The 21,804-nt window shown below is 34.3% G+C and overlaps 1 protein-coding gene across 1 annotated transcript in view; it reads right to left on the bottom strand.

Moving 5' to 3' along the window:
* Window positions 1-21,804, bottom strand: part of MAN1 (LEM domain-containing inner nuclear membrane protein MAN1) — a 296,543-nt gene that overhangs the window by 89,781 nt on the left and 184,958 nt on the right. The window contains exon 11 of the mRNA XM_090397559.1: window positions 11,880-11,919. Coding sequence (XP_090253685.1) covers window positions 11,880-11,919 — 40 coding nt within the window. The remainder of the gene's footprint in view (window positions 1-11,879; window positions 11,920-21,804) is intronic.

Genomic DNA, 21,804 nt, shown 5'->3' with positions numbered 1-21,804 from the left:
TTCTCTTGACCTTGAAGATTCCCTTCCTTTGCAGATTCTTATGCCATGGAACTGTTTCTTGATGTTGACATAATTACTGTCCTGTAGATTTATATATACTCCTCCTTAATTGAAAAATCCACATGCTTGGACTTCACAACCACGACCGTCTCAAGGATAAGGTGGTTGGCCCTATGCCTCCCTGTGTGTCCTATGTCTGTAGATGCATGTGTACAGGGATGGTTTGCCTGTGTAACTACACTAGTTTCATAAATTAAAAAAAACAAAAAGAAAAATCACAATAACTCAAAATTGTACCATGAATTTTTATGCAGTTTGCTGAAAAGCAGTATGACATGAGATGTGAAAGAAACACCCACAAAAATTGTAAATAAATAGCTTAATTCCATAACAAATTGATACATGAAGAACAGTCAAAAATAAGAGGTCAAAATAAGATTATGAGAGTGCCACAATAAGAAATGAGATCACCCCTCAGTGCTCACAACAATGTTTCATATAATGATACAATGATCTCCAAGAGCTCAACTAGTAATAACCATTGCTCCTGCAAATCTCTCATAAGTCCCTCAAGGTTTTGGGGAGGGAAGGGAATTGAGAAGAGCAACGTCTACATATGGCATCCCAGACATGCCCAATAGGATTAAAGTCAAGACACCTGGCTGGCTAGTTCCTACATATGGTAGTCTCTTCTTGAAGATACTTGTCCATAAACTTCACTTGATGAGCATTATCAGCTTGTAGGATGCTTTCCCTTATCACATCACATATGGACGAACATAGGGATCTAGACCATTGTCTCTAAAAGTTGCAGAATACTGGGTTCCACTAAGAAGCAACAGGTCAATGTGTCTACCCAATAAGATGCCTCTACAAATCATCACACTACCAACACCATAAGTGTCCCCTCAACAGATATTAAAGAGGGATAATAGTGTGTCCCTGGTTCTCTTCAGATCAGAGCAGCCTGTATTGTTTTGCAGAGCAAATCAGGACTTGTATATAATACTGGCCAATTTTGGGTCCAGCTGATTTGTTTTTACAATTTCAGTGGTTCTTAAATATTTTAACAATTTGTTCTAATATTTTAAAAGATTTAATACAGCAAAAAAATTGAGGTAAACATTAATTCAATTACAAGTATTTTATATAATTTGTTATCTCCAAGTAAAATCAGTATAGAAAAATTTTCTAATTTTTCTTCATACAAGATTTTACACCATCTAATTCCAAATACTTCAATTGCAATCCATCAGCCTTATGTCTTTCTGTCCACCAAATTCAGTTCACAAAACTCAATACTCTTTCTACATAACATACTGCCACATTTGCAATCATGGCAATAGACTCAACATTTATTCTTTCATTTCTTCTAATAACTCTTTTGTATTTTCTTTCATGCTATTGTTTGCCTTTCAAGTCATTTTATGCCTATCAAAAAATCAACTCTTTCACACTTTAAAATCAGTATAGAAAAATTTTCTAATTTTTCTTCATACAAGATTTTACACCATCTAATTCCAAATACTTCAATTGCAATCTCTTTGCACCCTGAGAGAGACTTACCAATGTCATTCACTTTAATACCTGGGAAACTAGATTTCACCATTCTCTCATTAAGTACCACCATAAAAACTTTCTTCTGACTCTCTCCCTCTCACTCTGTCATGCATTTCTTTTTCTCTCTCTTCCCTCCCACCTCTTCTTTCTTTCTTTTTTTTTCAGCTCTACCCACTCACCAGATGAGTACAGCCATTCGACTCATGCTTTGTCCTATGAAGAACTTCATCTACGCATGCTTTTTTTTCTCATGAAGTCCTCTTTATTCTGCTGTTTTTATTTACAATTTAGCCAAACTCATATTTTACTACTTTTTTGTCAACATTTCAATTTTGCTATCATATTTTTTTACTCACCTCACACAAATGGCACTTCCTCTCAAAACACTGACAATATTTGTTCATCAGTTCTGTTTCTCTTCCACAAATCTTTTATCTTTCATATAATAAATAAATTTTGCAAACAAAATCTGCACCAAACAAAATTGCTCATATTAAACTCCCTTAACAAAAGATGTGTTGGCTGCCATTGTTCTATTGCACATTGCCGCACTCACATAAAAATAAAAAAATAATAAAAATTAAAAAAAAAAAATGCCACTCACTCTCTCTCTCTCTCTCACATACAAAACTATCATAAAATAACCTAATATTAAAAATAAAAGAAACAGAAGACTCATATTAAGTAACTTGTTTAATGGTAAAATTTTTGTGTATTTGTGTATGTGTCAAAGGCATCTTCTAAACAAAAAATTTTGACAGATTGAAAAAGTATACTCTATCTCGTAAAGGAAATAGATCTATTTATGTCAGATCATCAGATCTACTTATGTTTAGACAATGAAGTAATGCTTTACATAAACACTTTCCATAAGAAAACTGCACTTATGTATGATTATAATCTTATTCCAGTAGTGCTTAATAAAGATGACATATTTAACAAGGCCACACTGTTTGGGCTCATGATACTTGATGTTCTTGAGGCCAAACAAAGGCAGATCTTTCAGATTGTCCATAATAAGACCAACAGCAAGAGCAAGGAATCAGGCAGAAAACTAAGTGAATGCAGCTGTCCATTGCTGAAGAGAGAAAGGTGGAGATTTTTCTGATATGACAAAATGCCATGAAAATGTCTAAAGATACTTTAAAATTTTTGGAATATTTTCATATTTTGTTCACATAAGGCAGTGAATATGAGTAACTTCTTTTTGTGAGTAGAAGAGGCAGGAATGCTATAAACTGTTGAAGGCTTCATTAAAACATTTCGAGTCCTAGACCCAGAGTCATGAATCCCTTATATTGTTTAGACTGGAGAAGCCAGAGTTATGACAGTGCGATGTAATATAAACATGAACACGTGCGATCATACGTGACACAGCTGATGGGCAGGCGTTACGATATACTAATATAAATTCCCTTTTTTATTGATAAAAGTCAACCATCCTCATGGATAATGAAGCTGAAGGGTCAAATTTAACTACAGTACAGTCTGATAATGAATGCCAAGCATATATTATTATTTTCGGAATTTTTAATTTAGTGATGTAAATATACATCGATGGGATTCTGGGTTCATGCACGATCGATATATATATATATTTAAACTGATAGGACTCAAAATGTTAATAGAATTCAGTGAAAAAACCATTTGACAAGAAAGTTGACTTAACGTGATGCAATTCTTTATGTAGTAAGGTCATCTGTAGAACATGAAGTATGGGCATGGTGTATTATGATCTTAAATAGTTCTAATTTTTTGCCTAGGATGAAGGTGAGATTTTGCAAGAATATAACAGCCTGGGTGAGTTTTTTTCTGAAGTGCAAAAAAATTGTAGGCTGTCCTCAGACTGATGAAGAATTAGCAGACCCAAAAAGGCTTTTTTTTTTTTTTTTTTAGAAGTGAGCTGAATTCTGGGATGAACTGCATTTATTTTGAGTGCAAAATGTTTTAAATTAGGAGAAGAATCATTCCAAACTGAAAAAATGCCTTTTGACATATTCTGTACCAAAGGAAATTGATGATGATGTAACCTGAATCTAATGCTATCATATCCTGTCTATAGGTAGTCTATATGCATTAGGAAATGCTTCTAATAATTTATAATTAAATTATAATTATAAATTATAATGCTTCTAAATTATAATTCCCCATTATAATTTAGAAGCATTTCCACCAGTCAACTTGTCACAGTCCAATGGCACTTATTCCAGTAAATTATGAATAGGTTTAAAAGTTACATAATTTATTTTGTTCTTATATGGTTATAAGTTACACTATTAAACAAATTTACATAAAAAAGTATATTTCAAAGTTAAAGAGAAGACAAGTGAATTGCCTTTTAAATGTTTCTAGTATAGGCAAGTACAAATGCAATTCGTAATGACTTGTACTTAGTTTAACCCGGCATTAGTAAGGTTGTGTGTCACAGACCCCAAAGATTTTAAATTGACTATAACTTTTTAACAACGCATGGCATTGAGTCATGCCTTAGTATAGCTTCCCCTCCCATAACCCGCTACTCGATGCCAACGACGACAGGCTGTTACAACACAAGCAAGTTTAGTGTGGGATCCCTACCTTACCACTTTTGTTACATTTTCCCACCTTACTAAAGCTGGATTAAGTATATATTACAGCGAATATGCTGTTAACTCTAAGACTTCCAAGCAATGACATCACCTACTCAGATGTTACTTTTAAAAAGTCCAAAGTATTTTACAGACCAAAAATAAATAATTCAGGCAATAAAAAAAGCATATTTTTTTGAGTGATTATATATACTTGAAAACTTTGAATAAATCAAAACTGAATGGCTATTTAGAATTGGATATTGCATATGAAATAAACATTAAGTACATATTTTCATAATAATTAAAAAACATGCAAAACTATATTCAATAAGCAGGATAATTGGCAGTTTGAATCAAATTTCTAACTCATTAGAAGAAATTATTACTAACTTCCAACAGACAGTTTTCTTCCAAATTAGTCAATTATTTGTCAAGACTCTAATATTGTAAGATATTATACTTCAATCTTCTAAGGCACTTCTGACTGCATCAATCCACATAGATCTTAGTCTTCTTCTAGGTCTTTTTGCTGCCATCTTGGCATGAAACATCAAACATCTACTTTGCTAATCTTTCTCCCCAAAAGTGACCATTCCACCTGAGAATGCCACAGATATGAGCAAGACTTGATATGAACTAGTCTGCTCACCTCTGACAAGTGAGAATTTTAGTTAATGAGTAAAAAAAAATAATTGTATATATATATATATATGAGCCATTCACAAGCCAAATCGATTAACTCCACTTTTTAAATTTTAGTGTCAAAGCACTTGATTGACTCCTAACTTTTTATATTCATAATAAATTTCCCTAATAATAAGGATTAACACCACTAAATGACAAAATTTTTGTTGGCCATCGAATAATAAATAATTTATTTCAGAAGCCAATCCAATTAACTCCATACTCTAATGTAAATCGTTGTAATAATGTAATTCAAACGCAGAAGCAAGTACTTGATGATAACGGTAAATTGATTAGTGCTGTCTCATCACAAAAAAAGTAAAATAAATTAACATGTTCAAACTATGCCACGCTCCTTGGGCATAGTTTGTTACCACATGGCAAGCGCTTTCACTCCTTCAAGGTCAGTACGAATAATCTCGAAGCTGGTGGTAATCGATATACGAGTATATTTGTATATGTGTCTATACGAATATACTTGGCTTGTGAAGCGTATATACCAACTACGAGTATACTGGTAGTTGGCAGCGAATGTGTTAATCAGTTACAGTCTAACTACCGCAGAAGTAAGTACTTGTGAATTTTAGTGCGTTGCTTTTAGAAAAAAGAAAAATAATAATATCGTTAGAATATCAAGATGGATGAGACTAATAATAATTATCTGGATGTGGAAAATTATGAATCTGATGGTTCTTCAATATGATTTATTAGCAGAAAGCTCGGCTCAAGAAAACGTTTATGTATTTCTTCGGATTCATCATCTGATTGTAGCAGTGAAAGCATTACAACAAATAATTTGATTGGGTGGAAAAGAAGTTGTAATCCTAATAAGTGGGCTTGAAACGTCTAAAAGCATAGAAGAATAGAAGGTTTGGAATACAGAAATAGAAGGGGAAATTTAATACCTGCAAAAATATTTGTAGATGTAATATGTCGATGTTGTCAGAAGTGCAATGAAAAAATTACTTCGGATGCAAGAGAAGCCATGGAGGCATTTTATAATTTAGCCAGTCAACTTGAGCAAAATATTTTTTTAAGAGGAGTTAATGAAATAAAAAGAAGGCATCCGAAAGATAACAGTAAAATGCCAAGATCATGTTCTTTCACATATTATTTTCGAAATACCCGAAAAAATGATATTTATGTTTGCAAAAAATATTTTAAGGATACTTATCAGATAAGTGACGGACGAATATATGACTGTTGTTGTAAAGAACAAGTTTCGTGTTTAATTGATCGTCGCGGTCGCCATGTTCCAGGCAATAAAATCGATGACATACATGTTATAAAACATATAGACACATTTCCCTCCTACACTAGTCACTACACAGGAGCTCACAATCCAAGACAAAAACATTTAAATCCAGACCTAAATATTAAGAAAATGTACAAACTACATGGCACAATGCAAAGATGAAGATATAGTACCGGTGAAAGAAAAATATTACTACAATGTATTCTCCACTAAATTTAATTTGCATTTCAAGCAACCGTCTAAAGATACATGCCAAACTTGTGATTTTTTGCAAATAAAAATTCAGACTTTGGATAGTGAGGGAATTTGGATGGCAAAACTTGAAAAGGACACTCACAAGAGACTGAACAGGCTCGTAGTGGCAGCATCCAAAGAAATTTTTGTATTTTCTTTTGATTTAGAAAAAGTTTTAGCCTTTCCTAAACTTACTACATCAGTAGCTTATTATAAGCAAAATTTACGTTTATAATTTCGGTTGCCACGATTTTAATAAAAATATAAGCCACATGTCCGTTTGGCCAGAAACTGAAGGATCTCGCAGGTCTCAGGAAATTTCATCATGCCTAATAAAGTATATAAAGACTTATGCTAAAAATTATGAAAAAATAATAACCTATTCAGATTCGTGTACCGGACAAAATAGAAATATCAAAACTGTCTTAAGTTTATTGAAATTGGTTCAAAGTACAGAAATAAGAGCTGAGTCAATTGAAATGATATTTTTGGTAAGTGGACATAGTTATTTGCTTAAAGATTCAAATTTTGTCATTATCGAGTCACATGCAAAAAAAAATTCAAAACATTTTTTCACCAGATGATTGGTACAATATAATCAAAACCAGTAAAAAAGAAAGCACCATTTAATGTGGTTCAAATGACTCATCAGGATTTTTTTTCAACAAATCCTTTAGAAAATTCTATCATTAACAGAAAAGTAGCAGTTACAGGGTTACCAGTAAATTGGCTTAAAATGCACTGGATAAAATTAGAAAGGTCGAAACATACAATTCAAAAATGACTTTAATGAAGATTCAGAATTTCATGCCATAAGACAATCTGTAGCAGGCAGACCACTAGGTCTGAAAAATGGAGACCAGCCTTTATTATATCCTAAAGGTAGAACTGTGACAAGAGGAAAGACCTGTTGAAATTCATTCCTCCTATTAAACATGATTATTATAAAAACTTAAGAACAAATCAACATGACGGGACCTCAATTACAGCTGACGAAGAAGACATCATTTATGTTGCTGATGAATCAATTTAAACAAACTAATAATAATAATGGTAACAGTAACAGAACAGTTATTCATTTTTGTGAAAAATCTTCAATAAAAAATGTATGATAATGAAGTTTTTCTGTAATAAAAAAATAATTTGAAGACTGAATTCGATGTTATTACTTTTTTTCACTTGCCAAATCGATTAACTCCCTTAGTCACGCAAAAATTGTAATAATAATAATAACAATTACTACAAGGATATTCTATCTTATATATTTTATATGTCATTAGATAAAAGGTACATCTGCAATAATACATTCTACAATGTTTATTTGAATTTATATTTTAAAAGTTTAATCATTTTAAATTTATATTTTAAAACATACAAAAATATTTTGTGAAATTTGGAGAAAAGAGTAAAGCTAATAATAATGGCAAATATCTGTTGGATTTCTGCTCAGGACATGGAATGGTTATTACTAACACCATGTTCCAACATAAAAATGTGCACAAATTCACATGGAGAGAAGAGGCAAGGAATAAGAAAAGTCTCATTGACTATGTTATTGTTCATAGTGATGTTTTCTCCCTGGTGCAGGACACCAGAGTGTACAGAGAATTTGAAATTGGAAGTGATCACTATTTAGTCTTGAGCAGGATAAAACTGAATATCATATTGAAAAGAATAACATGTAAGAAAGTTTTAAAACAAATAAAAGTTGAGCAGCTCTCAGATGTGAACTGTAGACTAAAATACACAAAGATTATTGAAGAAAAAATGAAAGAGTTTGAGAACAGGAATCAAACCATGGAGATTCAGTGGCAAACTCTGAAGAAAACATTGATTGATTCTGCGAGAGAGGCATGTGGTGAGGTTGTCTGCAAGGATAAAAAAATCAGAACTCCCTGGTGGACACAGGAAGTTAAAAAGGCAGTGAAGGAAAAAAAAGAAAGCATATCAAAAGTTCCTGTCAAATAAGTCAGCTTGTGCTCTAGAGAATACAGAGACAAATGCAAGAATGCTAAACACTGAGTAAAACTAGCTAAAAAAAAGTCATAGGAGGACTTTGGCAAGAATATAGAAAATAAATATCAAGAAGGTGGCAAAATATTTTGGAGGTTGTTGAAGAAGCTTAGGAATGGAGGAAAGAGTGCTGTAAAAGGAGTTAGAGATGATAAAGGTGACATGAAAACGGGAGAAAAAGATATCCTTGAAGTATGGAGTTTTGAAAAACTGCTAAATGAAACAAGCAGTGATAGCACAGTGGTAAAAATACACTCAACAGGCATACAGTCAGGAATACATATCCATACTAGAAGTAGAAAAAGCCATCAAAGGCTTGAAATGTGGAAATGCTGCAGGAGTAGATGATATTCGACCAGAAATGCGGAAGTATGGTGGTATAAGAATCTTACAGTGGCTGCACTGCATAGTTCAGAAAGCCTGGACAGAGGGACGAATTCCTGATGATTGGAGTAGAGCTCTCATAGTACCCATATATAAAAAGGGAAATAAAACTGAATGCGAGAATTACAGAGGTATTTCCCTACTGAGTGTTCCTGGCAAGATCTATGCAAGTATACTTGAGAAACGGTTGAGAAGAATTGTGGAAGAAAAGCTTGGTGAAGAACAAGCTGGATTCAGGCCAAATAGAGGCTGTCAGGATCAGATCTTCACTTTACGACAAATAGTCGAGAAAGCATGGGAATATAACAAAGATCTGTATTTAAGTTTTGTCGATTTGGAAAAGGCATATGACAAGGTGCCAAGAGAGAAGCTATTCAATACGCTGCAGTTATATGGTGTGAATGGGGCATTATATCAAGCAATACTTAGTCTTTATTTGAGTTGTAAGTCAGTAGTTAGAATTGAAGGAAGTACAGGAAGATGGTTTAATGTTAAATCTGGTGTGAGACAAGGATGTACATTATCCCCTCTGTTATTCATTATCTATATGGATCACATTATGAAGGAAAGTGGTATTAAACCTGATATCAAAATTGGAGATGTTAATGTCAGCTCTTTGCTTTTATGTGGACAATGTTATACTACTAAATAAATCCACTACAAGTCTGCAAGATTCCCTGACTAAATTGAATGACTGTTGCAATAGATATGGTATATAGTCCAGCAATAACAAGACAAAGACAATGAAAATAGGCAGAATCATTGAAAATGTCAACTGTGTTGTGAATGGAGAACCTGTGGAACAAGTAAAACATTTCAGCTACTTAAGCACGATTTTTAGTGAAGATGGCAAATTAAATACAATTAATAGACAACAGAATCAGCAAAGCTGGTATGGTGGGAAGTCAATTGAATAAATTCATATGGAAAAAGAGAGAAATTAGTCAGCACACTAAATTAGCTGTATACAAGACAGCGTTCAAACCAGTTTTAACTTACAGATCTGAGAGCTGGGTCAGAAGTAAAACACTTGACCAAAGACTAGAGACTGTAGATATGAGCGTCCCGAGAAAGATTATAGGCGTGAACAGATGGCATCAATGGCAATATCATATTAAAAACAAGGATATTAGGAAAGAACTTGACGTTGTCAGCATCCAGGAATGCGTTAGCAGAGCTAATCTCAGGTGGTATGGTCACTTAAACAGAATGGGCGAAGGAAGATTAGCAAAACAAGTGTTCTCTGCCAGGTTGGCAGCAAAACGACCCAGAGGAAGACCAAGATATAGGTGGATTGATACGGTACAAAGTGTCTTAGACGACAGAAATATAAGATCTGATAGTGTTGGAGTCTTGACAAGTAACAGACTGATTTGGAGGAAAATTTTAGATAGGAAGTTAGTAATGATGTAATTTTTTTCATGTAGTACTATCATATCCTGTACAGCCCTTCAGGGTAATTGTCAGGAATTTGATGATGATGATATTTTAAAAGGAATTTTAAAAAACAATGTATATTATTTTATCACTTTTCTCCACTTTTTGTTTTATGGAGTTAATCGATTTGGCAAGTGAGCAGCTCACATATATATATATATATATACACACATATACATACATACATATATATATATATATATATATATATATATATATCCATGTATACATATATCTCAAACCCCACTTTTCTGACCCCCCCCCCCCCTTGCGTTCAGTCATACTGCTTTCCCTCAACAATGAATGTATATCGCCATACACTGGGATGCCACTGAAAAAGAAGACAGCCAGCAATATCCCACCAAGGTATGTCCAGTTTTTTTTTCCTATATATTCTTCATATATCTGTCCATATAAAATATCAGTAATGCCCTAAAATTTGAGTAAAAAGTCAATGAGATTATAAAAAAAAAGGGGAACTCCTAAACAAAAATAGGCTAAAATAGCCACATATATATGCAGGAAGATTGATTTACTTGGTTGATATACATTTTTAGATCAGAGTCAACCTAATTTAGGATTAAACATAGAAATTTTTGGGGAAGGATATTATGGGATAAGATAATGGGTGGGTCATGACTTTGACCAACAGAATACAACACAGATAAACCAAAGACCTTCACTTCCCCCATGAGCTCCAAAGACAACGCACTGTCAAAACTGCTCACACTCCCATTCTTCTCCCATGCCTGATCTTATCCCATAATATCCTTCACCTTCCCCAAAAATTTCTATATTCATCCCATCCCAAAGTATTCTCTGCCCACCCTTAATAATTTTTAAAAAACATAAAAAAAGAACCTGGGTTTTCAAAAAAGTTCACATACCTCTTGCCTCACCAATAATTCTCCCACATCTCTCAAACCCCACTTTTCCGACCCCCCCCTCCCTCTTCCGTTCAGTCATACTTCCTTCCCTCAACAATGAATGTATAAACATCCCACGAAGGTATGTCCAGTTATTCTTCCTACATATTCTTCATATATCTGTCCATATAAAAAAATATCAGTAATGCCCTAAAATTTGAGTAAAAAGCCAATGACATTATTAAAAAGAGGGTACTCCTAAACAGAAATAGGCTAAAATAGCCATAAAAATAATAATAACTTCTTATTCATTAATTAAATTAAGGGGATATTAGATCCCACATTGTTTTAAAACCGAATAAGAAACTCAAAGATTGGAATCAGAGAGTTTCATGCCGAATATAGTATAAAAAACTATAAAGGTATCGGTGAATACTAGCGTGAGCTAAATGCAAGTAGTCCTAGAATGTAGTACAAACATGGGCAACTCGTTGCAAAGGTGGGGAAAGTTCTGATCGCTATTCTTGATATTTTACATAATGTAAAAACACATTTCCTAGGAAATGTAATATAGCGCAAAGAAGTTAAGTTCTTTTCGCTATACCCTTTGGGTATTAATTTGGTCTAGCTACTCACTGATGAAGCCTCGATAAAGGTTGAAACCGGTCTGGGTAGTGACCTCCCACCATAATGTAATGACAGCATACATTTCCTAGGAAATTGTTTTTGGATCTTTTGAAACTGAAAAGATCTTATAGCTTCAATCTTGAAATAAGAAGAAATGCAGAACTCTTTTTTAGACTTAAGCAACTTTAACTTTAGACAGATTATACTAAAATACTCAAGGATCTAAACTCATCCTAATAACTATCTCACCTTGTCCTTGCCAAACTTTGCTTTGCCTAGAGCTTGTTCCCTGGGAGGGGGGAAAAAATAATTAATTATGCTTATTTCAGATTATATATGTAAATTTGTAATTTCAAAATAGCATGATAAGAATATATCAAAAAAAGAAAAACAACAATTGCTTTCAGAGAACATCCTATATGAAGTAAAATTGTAATAGATAGCAATATACAGGGTGTTCGGGATAAATTTGACATATTTATAATTAATTATATTTTTCCGTAAGTTACATGTATTAACACACACTTCTCTTCATTTAAAAGTTTGGACCCTTCTTCATTCATATACAAGATGTCAGAAAGGATGGATAGCTGGAACCCACCTGAATCATGGAAGAGAATAACTTGTATCATGATGATTCGTGCCCGCCATCAAAATAAGGATATTACGACTGCTGCCCAATGCTCCCTGAATACAGTAAAAACAATCAGGCATGAACTAGAGACTTGCAATGGTGACTACGAGGATGTAGCAAGAAGAAAGATCCCTAGCAGACGATCTGATTGCGTTCGTACAGCAGAATTCCTCGCAAATCTGCAGGAACAGGTGTTGAAGAACCCTGGCATTGGAATTCGGGCTTTGTTCGTGGAGTTGCTAACTGTAGTCAAGCCCTGAATAACAAGGGTAGCCAATGGTAGGCCGTATGTATGGCAGCAGGATTCGGCCCCTTGCCACACCTCTGGGAAAAGTCAAAAATGGTTGTCTGAAAATTTCTACGACTTCACCAGTCCAAATGTTTGGCCTCCAAACTCCCCAGACAATAACCCCATGGTTTATTTTGTATGGGGCGCAGTTGAAAAAGACATCAATCGCACTTCCAGTAATACAAAAGCCCAGTTAATGGATAAAATTAAAACAGTTTTTGCGGCCCTTCCCAGGGAGACTGTAGCATCAGCTTGTTCGAGGTTCCGAAGCAGAATTGAAGCTGTGATCGATGCTAATGGTGGTTATTTTGAGTAAATCTTGTTGATAGTATTGTAATTAACTCTGCCTGTAATGTTTTTTTGTCAATTCATTAAATTTAATAGATACAAAGAAGATTTTCTTTTTCCTTACGAAACTGTCAAATTTATCCCGAACACCCTGTATATATAAAAAAAACTGAAAATATTTAAATACTCGAGATGTGTTTTTATAATATGAGTATGAAAGAGATACAGATTTAAAAAAGATAACTGTATAATGGTATAAGAACAACATGCTTAAACTATCACTGACACAAAAACATGTTTTTGTGTCAATAATATTCTATTGAGCGAATATTACGTATAGTTAAATATAATACGGATTTTCTGTATATAAATTTTAATTTTAATTAAAATTTTAATTAAAGTAAATTTTAATTAAGTAAATTAGAATAAACCAATCAAAACTTCATAGGTACAATACTATGAAGTTTTGATTGGGACTCATCAGTTTATGCTAATTTACTTAAGTAAAATTAGTAAATTCATTATAACAAGATATTCCTGTTGATTATAATGAGAGTCAAGTGTGCTAGAGAGAAAAAACTTGGACAGAATATTTAATATGAATGGACAAAAGTGATTTAGAAAAATTTATTCATAAATATAAAATAAATAAAAAGAGAAAGAACAAGGAGATGGTATAGAACAACTCATGTACAACTTATTAAATAAAAAGGACCTAGCAGAAACATTTAAACATGTGGTGCTTGACTGAGGATTTATTACATATGTTCTGCCCATATAACAGCTCAGTTTCTCAGCACTGAGAACATTTTAAGTTCTCAGCACAGGCATGGATGAAAAACAACTGACAATACAATACAGAAAGGCTTATAGTCTACCAATGCAATGAGATTAATTATTATTATTATTTGGCACCTCCAGGGAGTCCAAAGACTCATCGAGGGAGGACATCCACTCTACAACTCTGCTTCCCCTACTCACAATCCACCAACCGACTGCAACTACACCAATGCCATCTACTGCCAATCACCACCACTGGTATTTCCACAGACAAAGAAAATGCACTATTAATTATAACATTAATAGTGCATTTTGAAAACAGGAATAATCAATCTGATCACTAGTTTAATTATAAAATAATGTAACAGCATTCATATATAGTAATCACACCCTAAGAATTGTACTATAATTTGGGAATTATAAGTTCCTCAACATTAGCAGAACTATCAAGTAACTCAACGTTAGGCACCATCAACATAAGAAGTACCAAACAGAAAACAAGTTGAAATGGCAGAAGTAAAGTAACATACTGACATAAGTGGCATATAGGGAAGACAAAGAAGACTGAAATAGGTAAGATTCTACTATATAATAAATAGTATATTCAGGCAATAGTGATCCTGGTAAGGAAGGAGTAACTACAGCATTCAATATTAAAAGCAAAGTAAATTAAAGATGCCAAGAAATTATATTCTTGGTTTTATCCTTTATCCAAATATAAACAGTTTGCATATAAAGTATCTTCACAACTAGGCTACTTAGATATAGAGGCTAATGACTTCACATTAATTGCCTTAGAATTCCATAATGCAAAACACACATCTTTTTGTATGTGCATAATACTAAGCATTATGAAAAAAGTCACTACCCAGACCAGTTTGGACCTTTATTGAGATCTTATCAGTGGGAGTCAGATCCAGAAGAGATAAAGGTTGAAATAATGCAGAAGTCATATATTTCCTATATACAAGTAGTGAAAAAGTGTAACACCTTTTTGAAACTGATCCGAGTAGTGGCCCTTCCCATAATGCTTAGCATTATACACACCCAAAAGGATGTCTCTGTTTTACATTATGGGATACTAAGGCAATTAATGTGAAGTCATTAGCCTTTACATATAAGAAGCCTAGTCATGAAGATACTTCATATGAAAACTTTGCTTACACTTGCATAAAGGACAAACCAAAAATATAATTTCTTTGCATCTTTAATTTATAACCAAGTGAAAACATTTTCAACAATTCAACGCAAAGATAAACTTGATTGGTGAACAATTCCAAGTATGTGAAATGAGCACTCTTGGTTTATATTTTATTCAAGTGTAAACAAAGTTTGCATATAGAGGCTAATGACTTCACATTCATTGCCTTAGTATTCAATAACGCAAAGTGCTCATCTTTTCGGGTGTGTATAATGCTAAGCATTGTGGGAAAAGGGCACTATCCAGACTGGTTTCAACCTTTATTGAGGTATATTTAAGTGTCCACACTTAAATATACCTCACTCCAGGACAGGAAACTCAGCAGTGGTTCCACTCAGTATCAGGAAAAAAACCCACCCAAGGACGAGCATTAATGAATTAGTAGGAGAATAGAACCAGAAAAGATACCAAGTTTGAAATAATGCAGAAATTATATATTTCCTACATATATTTTTTGGGATACTAAGGCATTTAATCTTAGTTCTTTATTTTAAGCAGATGATGTTATACTTCTGAATAAGTCTAGTAAAAGTCTGAAAGATTCCTGACTAAACTGAGTAACTGTCGCAATAAATTTGGTATGAAAATCAGCAATTAAAAAAAAAAAGACAATGAAAATAGGCAGAAACATTGAAAACATAAACTGTATCCTGAAGGATGAACCTATAGGACAAGTAAACCACTTCACCCATATAGGCACAATTTTGAGCGAAGAAGGTAAATTAAATATGGAAATAGGAAAGAGAATTAATGAAGTTGGATGGTAGGAAGTCAGATGAATAAATTTATATGGAATAAGAAAGAATTTAGTCAAAACACTAAATTAGATGTATACAAGGTGTTCAAAACCAATTTTAACTTGTGAATCTGAGAGCTGGGTTAGAAATAAAACACTTGACCAAATACTGAAGACCACAGATAAATTCTGAGAAAGATTGGGGAATGAACAGATACATCAATGTCAGTATCATATTAAAAATGAGGATATTATGAAAGAACTTAACATTTAACAAGTTAATCTTAGGTGGTATGGCCATGTAAACAGAATGAGAGAGGAAAAGTTAGCAAAACAAGTGTTTTTTGCCAGAATGGCAGGAAAAAGACCCAGAGGAAGACCAAGTTCTAGGTAAATCAATACAATTAAAAGTACCTTAGAATACAGAAATATACGATCTCATAATATTGGAGTCTTGACAAATAAGAAATTAATTTGAAGGAAAATTGATGATCAGAAGTTAGTAATGATGTAAATTAAAGATGTCAAGAAGTTATAAGCTTAACTCAGGATCAGGATCTGGGTGAAGAATGTGTTTTTCACAGAAGTGTACACAGATACTTTTTTTTTGCTGAAAGTCTGGACTCATTGTTAAGAGCCTATGACGTGACAGGATCAACTGATTGTTGAAGTTGTCTTTCAATTATTCTCATGTTACAAAAGTATCAGAGGTCGTCAACAGCTAATGTTGGGCCCTCTAAAGTGGAAAACAAGCAGAAAAAACTTACTCTTACCCTTAAGATTAAAAAAAAAAATTAAAATCACAATATCTTTTCAATTGCAGACCTGGGAAATCTTACTGAACTTCCGTAGCTCAGTCGGTATAGACGAACCCTTTTGGTTGAAAAGACCTGGGTTCTATTCCCGTCAATGACCTTTATCTCGTCTCCTTTGACTAAAGGTGAGTTAACTGGTCTCATAGGAAGGTAGGTTTTTTTTTTTTTTTTCACCCGGAAACTCGAGTTTTTCGTCCCTCAGAACATGCGAACAGACCCCGTGAACACAGGCATCTACAGACATAGGACACACCAAGAGGCTCTAAACCTTTTTCTCGAGGCAGTTCTGGTTTCTCACACACACACACCCTTCTTGTTGGACTGGACAGTATATAGTGAAATCATCAACATACAGAGCATTACCTACAATGGAAGGAAGATATTCAGTTATTGAATTAACTTTGACAGCATAAAGTGTCACACTTAAGACAACCTTGGGGAACACCCTCTTCTTAATGATATGGGCCAAGATAGCATGTTTTTAAATGGACCAAATGGTCCAACACTGATGATGTCTATGAAAGGCCACATCTCACAATATCTCACACAGACAGCTGGTCAGAGCAATAGATCAGTAATTGTTCAATTTTGTTGGATCCTTTCGTGGTTTTGGGTAGCAATAAAATTGACTTATGCCAAGAATCTGAAAACTCTTCCTCTGAAAGTATTCTATTGTAGAAGGACATCAATAGAAGATGTTTTACTATCTCATAATGAATGTCATCAAGACCTACTACCTGCACTACTGTGAGATAGTAAAGGAGCTCTTTTTAGTCCCTCCTTAACAAATGGCTGATTTCATGGCCCTAGTGCACATTTGGAGAAAAGTATAGCCACTGTTTTTCTAGTTGTGCTTTCAATATAAAAATTCAGAAGGATTTGAAGCTGATGCTGAGATTCTAGCAAACTTTTCTCCCAAAATGTCTACAATAGCTTCATTATTAGCACCAACACATGCATTATCATTCAAGATAGACAGATGGTGAATTCTATATCTGCTTTTCATTTTTCTGGAATTTATTCCATAAAATTTTTGCACTGGTTGTTTGACAAATCAATGATGTAAATTGGATCCAATATTGTTTTTGACTCTGACATTCCTCATAACATGTTTTAGCCCAAGGAAAATTTAAAGGAATTAGATTTGATGGGGTGTCTACAAAATATATACCATACTCTGTCTACATTTCTTTGGTTGCCTAACACTCTGGATTCCACCATAGTTTTTCCCACTCTATCCAAAACCACAGCTTTGGATAGAGTGGGCAATCATGTCGGAGAACATGGTTCCTGTGAAGACATAGTGCAGAGAACAGGAAAATTATCACTTCTATAGATTATCTGCAACATCTGAAATAAGCAGTGTAAAAATGGCAGGGAAGCAAATTGTAAGATCTATTGTGGAATACAAGCAGGTATGTGGAAGAAGGCACCGACTATTATTAAAAAGGGAGAGGTTATGATTGTTGAACATTCATTCAATGCTATGACCTCGTTCCATTTGTGTTAGCACCAGCCCATAGAGTGTAGTGTTAATTAAAGACACCCATAAGAAGTATGGACTGAGGCAGTTTGCAATATAAAATTATCAAGTTTAATCTCATTTAACTCACAACCTGATGGTAAATAAATGAAGCATAGTGTTATAAGAAAGCCCATAGATTATGCAAACTACTGCTTCTATAGCAGTATTAAGCTGGACATGTCCTTAAGAACAAGAGTGAAATTTTCATAACTTATTTTAATGGTATTAACAACACTAAATGAACTAATTTATAAAATGACATCTCCAGAGCTGTCTGGTGCTTTATGTTTAAGTGAGATCCTTGCCATAATTTTCTTGACAAGAGTGAATTTCTTAAGGTGGGGTCCTCAATGAGCTTTAAATATATATATATACTGCAGACAGAAACGAATGACTTATGTTTCTGCAGCAGCATCTCGATATCATTGATATTCTGGTAAAACCAAGGACAGTTTCACTGTAAAAAGTTTCCTATTCTTTTAGCTTGTAGAGCTGCCAATTTCTGAGTGGTTGAGGGCATAGCTTTATCAGGTTTATATTTATCAATTGATTTTGGGAAGTAGGATGACCAGTGTTCATCTCTTTCTGTGAAAAAATATTTAATATATCATCTGATGTTTAGGATCATTTGGTAAGTTTAATTTACTTTTGGTGGATACACAATATCCATTTTTTTTCTATGGAGGTGTCTAATGTTTTGTGTTGAAGTGAGATTCTTGCCATAATTTTCTTGATAAATGGACTCTCATTGAATCTGATCATTTTTTGAATTGTTTCAGGAGTGATACCACAGATGCTATGACTAATGGACTCCACAGGGAAGACCTCAAGATCATAAAGTCAGGTATGGGAAAATTATCAGATGGTAGAACAGACTTACAACTTTGAGTTACTATTGATATTTTCTTAAATGTCACCTTCTCAGCATAAGAAGATTTCAAGATGATGGACTAGTCCTGTTGTTGAATTGATGGAATCAGAAAAGAAGCTGAATATAACACATATTCCAATCTCCTTATCATAATGAATTAAGCATTAAACACTGGAATAATACCTCAACAATAGAAACAAAGCCTTATTGTCCCTATACCCCCCCCCCCCAAAAAATACAATCTTTAAAATGTACAATAAGATGTAAGAAGTAAGATGTACTCAATAGAATAGAACCTCACTTAACACCATTTTTAAGAAAACACCAAGCTGAATTTCTAAAATAAAACGATGTACAATAGAATAGATACACTGTATCAGAAGAATCACAGAAGGTTCACGTGATAAAAACCTACCACCACTCATTTTAACCTTTTTAGACTTCAAAAAAGCCTTTCACTCCATTAATACAGAAAAAATGATTAAAATAATCAGCATCTATAGTCTACCCTCGAAAATCATACAAGCAATCTCAGCACCTGCAGTAATCTTTAAAACAGAAACATTTGAATCCTTTCTTTTAAGCTTACACGGTGATCCGAATGCATTTTTGAAAATTATGGAGACAACTACCGTGTTTGAATAAAAACTTTAGTTTAATATAACTAAAATCTACATTCGATGTTTTGACCTTTATGTCAAGGTCATCTTCTGGAGCATACAACTATACACAGAAAATAAGCTACACTACAATCAAACTGGTTTGTTAAAGATACTGACCAACCGCTATAACAATAGTTGACCTGACCTCTGGTGAGAAAAAAAAAATTATACATCAACGCTAGAGTCTATTATTAGTGTTATCTGTTGGTTGTAAAGATACCTTGGGTGCAACAACAAGTATCTATCTATATACATATATTAACATCATGATTATACTTGTACATTCCAGCCAGTTGGTATGGAATGGTTCCTAATACTAGCTGAAGATTGGCTAGAGTCCTGACTTATGCTGGATCTTATATATTAGGTAGGCTGGATGTGTGCCATCCAGATCTTTGGAATTTTCATGCCATCATTGTTGATGATATTTGGGTGGTTTATCAGGATTTCACAGGCATTCTTAAATTTCCTTTCATACCAGGTTTTTGTGTGGTGTAAAGAGCAGGTGCTTTTCCAGTTGATTTGGTGTAAGGTGTTGAGCACGTGGTCTGAGAGGCCTGCTTCACTATAATGGTTATATTTAATGTGTCTAATGTGTTCTTTCTTGCTTATAGGGATTGTCCGTCCTGTTTCACCAATGTACAGTAAGTTACAGGTGCAGCGGATGCAATAGACTCCAGGATGTCCTAATGGGAGGAGAGGATCCTTAGAGGAGTTGAATATGGGTTTAAGTTTAGTGGGTGGTTTAAAGGTGGCATTGAGGTTATAATGTTGTAGGATTCTGTTGATTTTTTCTGATAACCCTTTAATGTATGGGATGGCTATGGTTTTACTGTAATCTAGATTCGTTTTTATTGTAGTTTTATGGAGTATTTTATTAATAGTATTTTTGTTATAGCCATTATTTATGAATGTGTCGCTGATGATTTTTAGTTCTTGTTTCAGGGCTTGCTGGTTATAGCAAATTGTTGTATCTCTGTTTTTAAGGGTGTTAATGACTATATTCTTGTGATGGGTGGTGGTATGAATTAGCATGTATGTATTGGCCAGTGTGTGTGTGTGTGTGTGTGTGTCGGTTTTCGGTAGACCGTGAAGGATAGACTGCCTGAAGGAAGATATGCGACTAGTGTGTCTAGGAACGGGAGCGAATTTTGATTTTCGATTTCGATGGTAAATTGTATGCGTTTGTGTTGTTTGCTCAGGTGGCTAAGGAATATGTTTAGTGTTTGTTGCCCGTGCAGCCAGATCGCGAACACGTCGTCAACATATCTAAGCCAGACTATCTCGCCTAGCGTGGCGGTATCAAGAGCCCTTGGCTCAAAGGTTTCCACGTAGAAGTTAGTGATTGGGAGGAGGAATAGTGGTGAGCCCATGCCTGTACCTTCTTTTTGTAGGTAAAATTTGTTTTGCCACACAAAGTAACTGGACTGTAGTACGTGGGCAAAGAGGACCATAATGTCGGGCGGAAACTGTAGTAGGAGAATTGTGTCATTGATGGGGACATTAGTGTAAAGTGCAGAAACGTCAAAACTGACTAATAAGTCATCTTTGTCGAGTGTTATGTTTTTAATTTGTTTATAAAGTGTTGTGTGTTTTTTATGTAGGAGGGAGAATGAAACAACAGCAAAATATGGTGGCGCCAATCACAGGAATTCATCCAATCAGAAGACCTCCTCCCTGATAAACACCAACAATGAACAACAAAAAAGGGAGACAAGGAGCGACCAATCACTGGCAAGCAAGAACCATGTGATCAACCGATCAAGCCACACCCTGAACAACGGCGAACTTATGCTACTGAATAAAGGACTTAACTACCCAATAGCACCTAAAAAAACGAATTGGATTTTATCTACCACATAGAAAGAGGCATCAGGTCCTTACCTAACAATATAGCAGATAAAATATGACTAGAAACTAGTAATGTCCTGAACACTAAGAAAACCATACAGAACAATCTCACAGAAACAGAACTAGCAGCAATTAAGTCATTAAAAGCCAAACAAAATATAATAACAACGAAATCGGATAAAGGCAATGCTACTGTCGTCCTTGACAGGTCAATATACATACTTCAGATGAATCAACTAGTAGCCGATAACAACATATATAAGCTGGTAAATTATAACCCAACAAAAAGGATAAAAGATAAAACAGAGAAACTACTCAAGTCCATCACTTCTTGGCCACCAGACACAGTTAAAAAAACTCAAACCCCACTACGCCTGCCCACCCAGAATATATGGGGTCCCGAAAATACACAAACAAAATGTGCCCCTTCAACCAATCGTGGAAGGAATAGACAGTCCCAATTACCACTTAGCCAAGAAATTAGCGGCAACACTCAAGGAGTTGGTAGGTCATTCTCCCTCC

Source organism: Typopeltis vanoorti, chromosome 1, assembly GCF_054136105.1.
Source record: "Typopeltis vanoorti isolate ZY-2024b chromosome 1, IOZ_Tvanoo_1.0, whole genome shotgun sequence".
Classification (NCBI taxonomy): domain Eukaryota; kingdom Metazoa; phylum Arthropoda; class Arachnida; order Uropygi; family Thelyphonidae; genus Typopeltis; species Typopeltis vanoorti.
The sequence above is the reverse complement of the archived record's forward strand: the minus strand, read 5'-3'. Positions and strand labels throughout refer to the sequence as shown.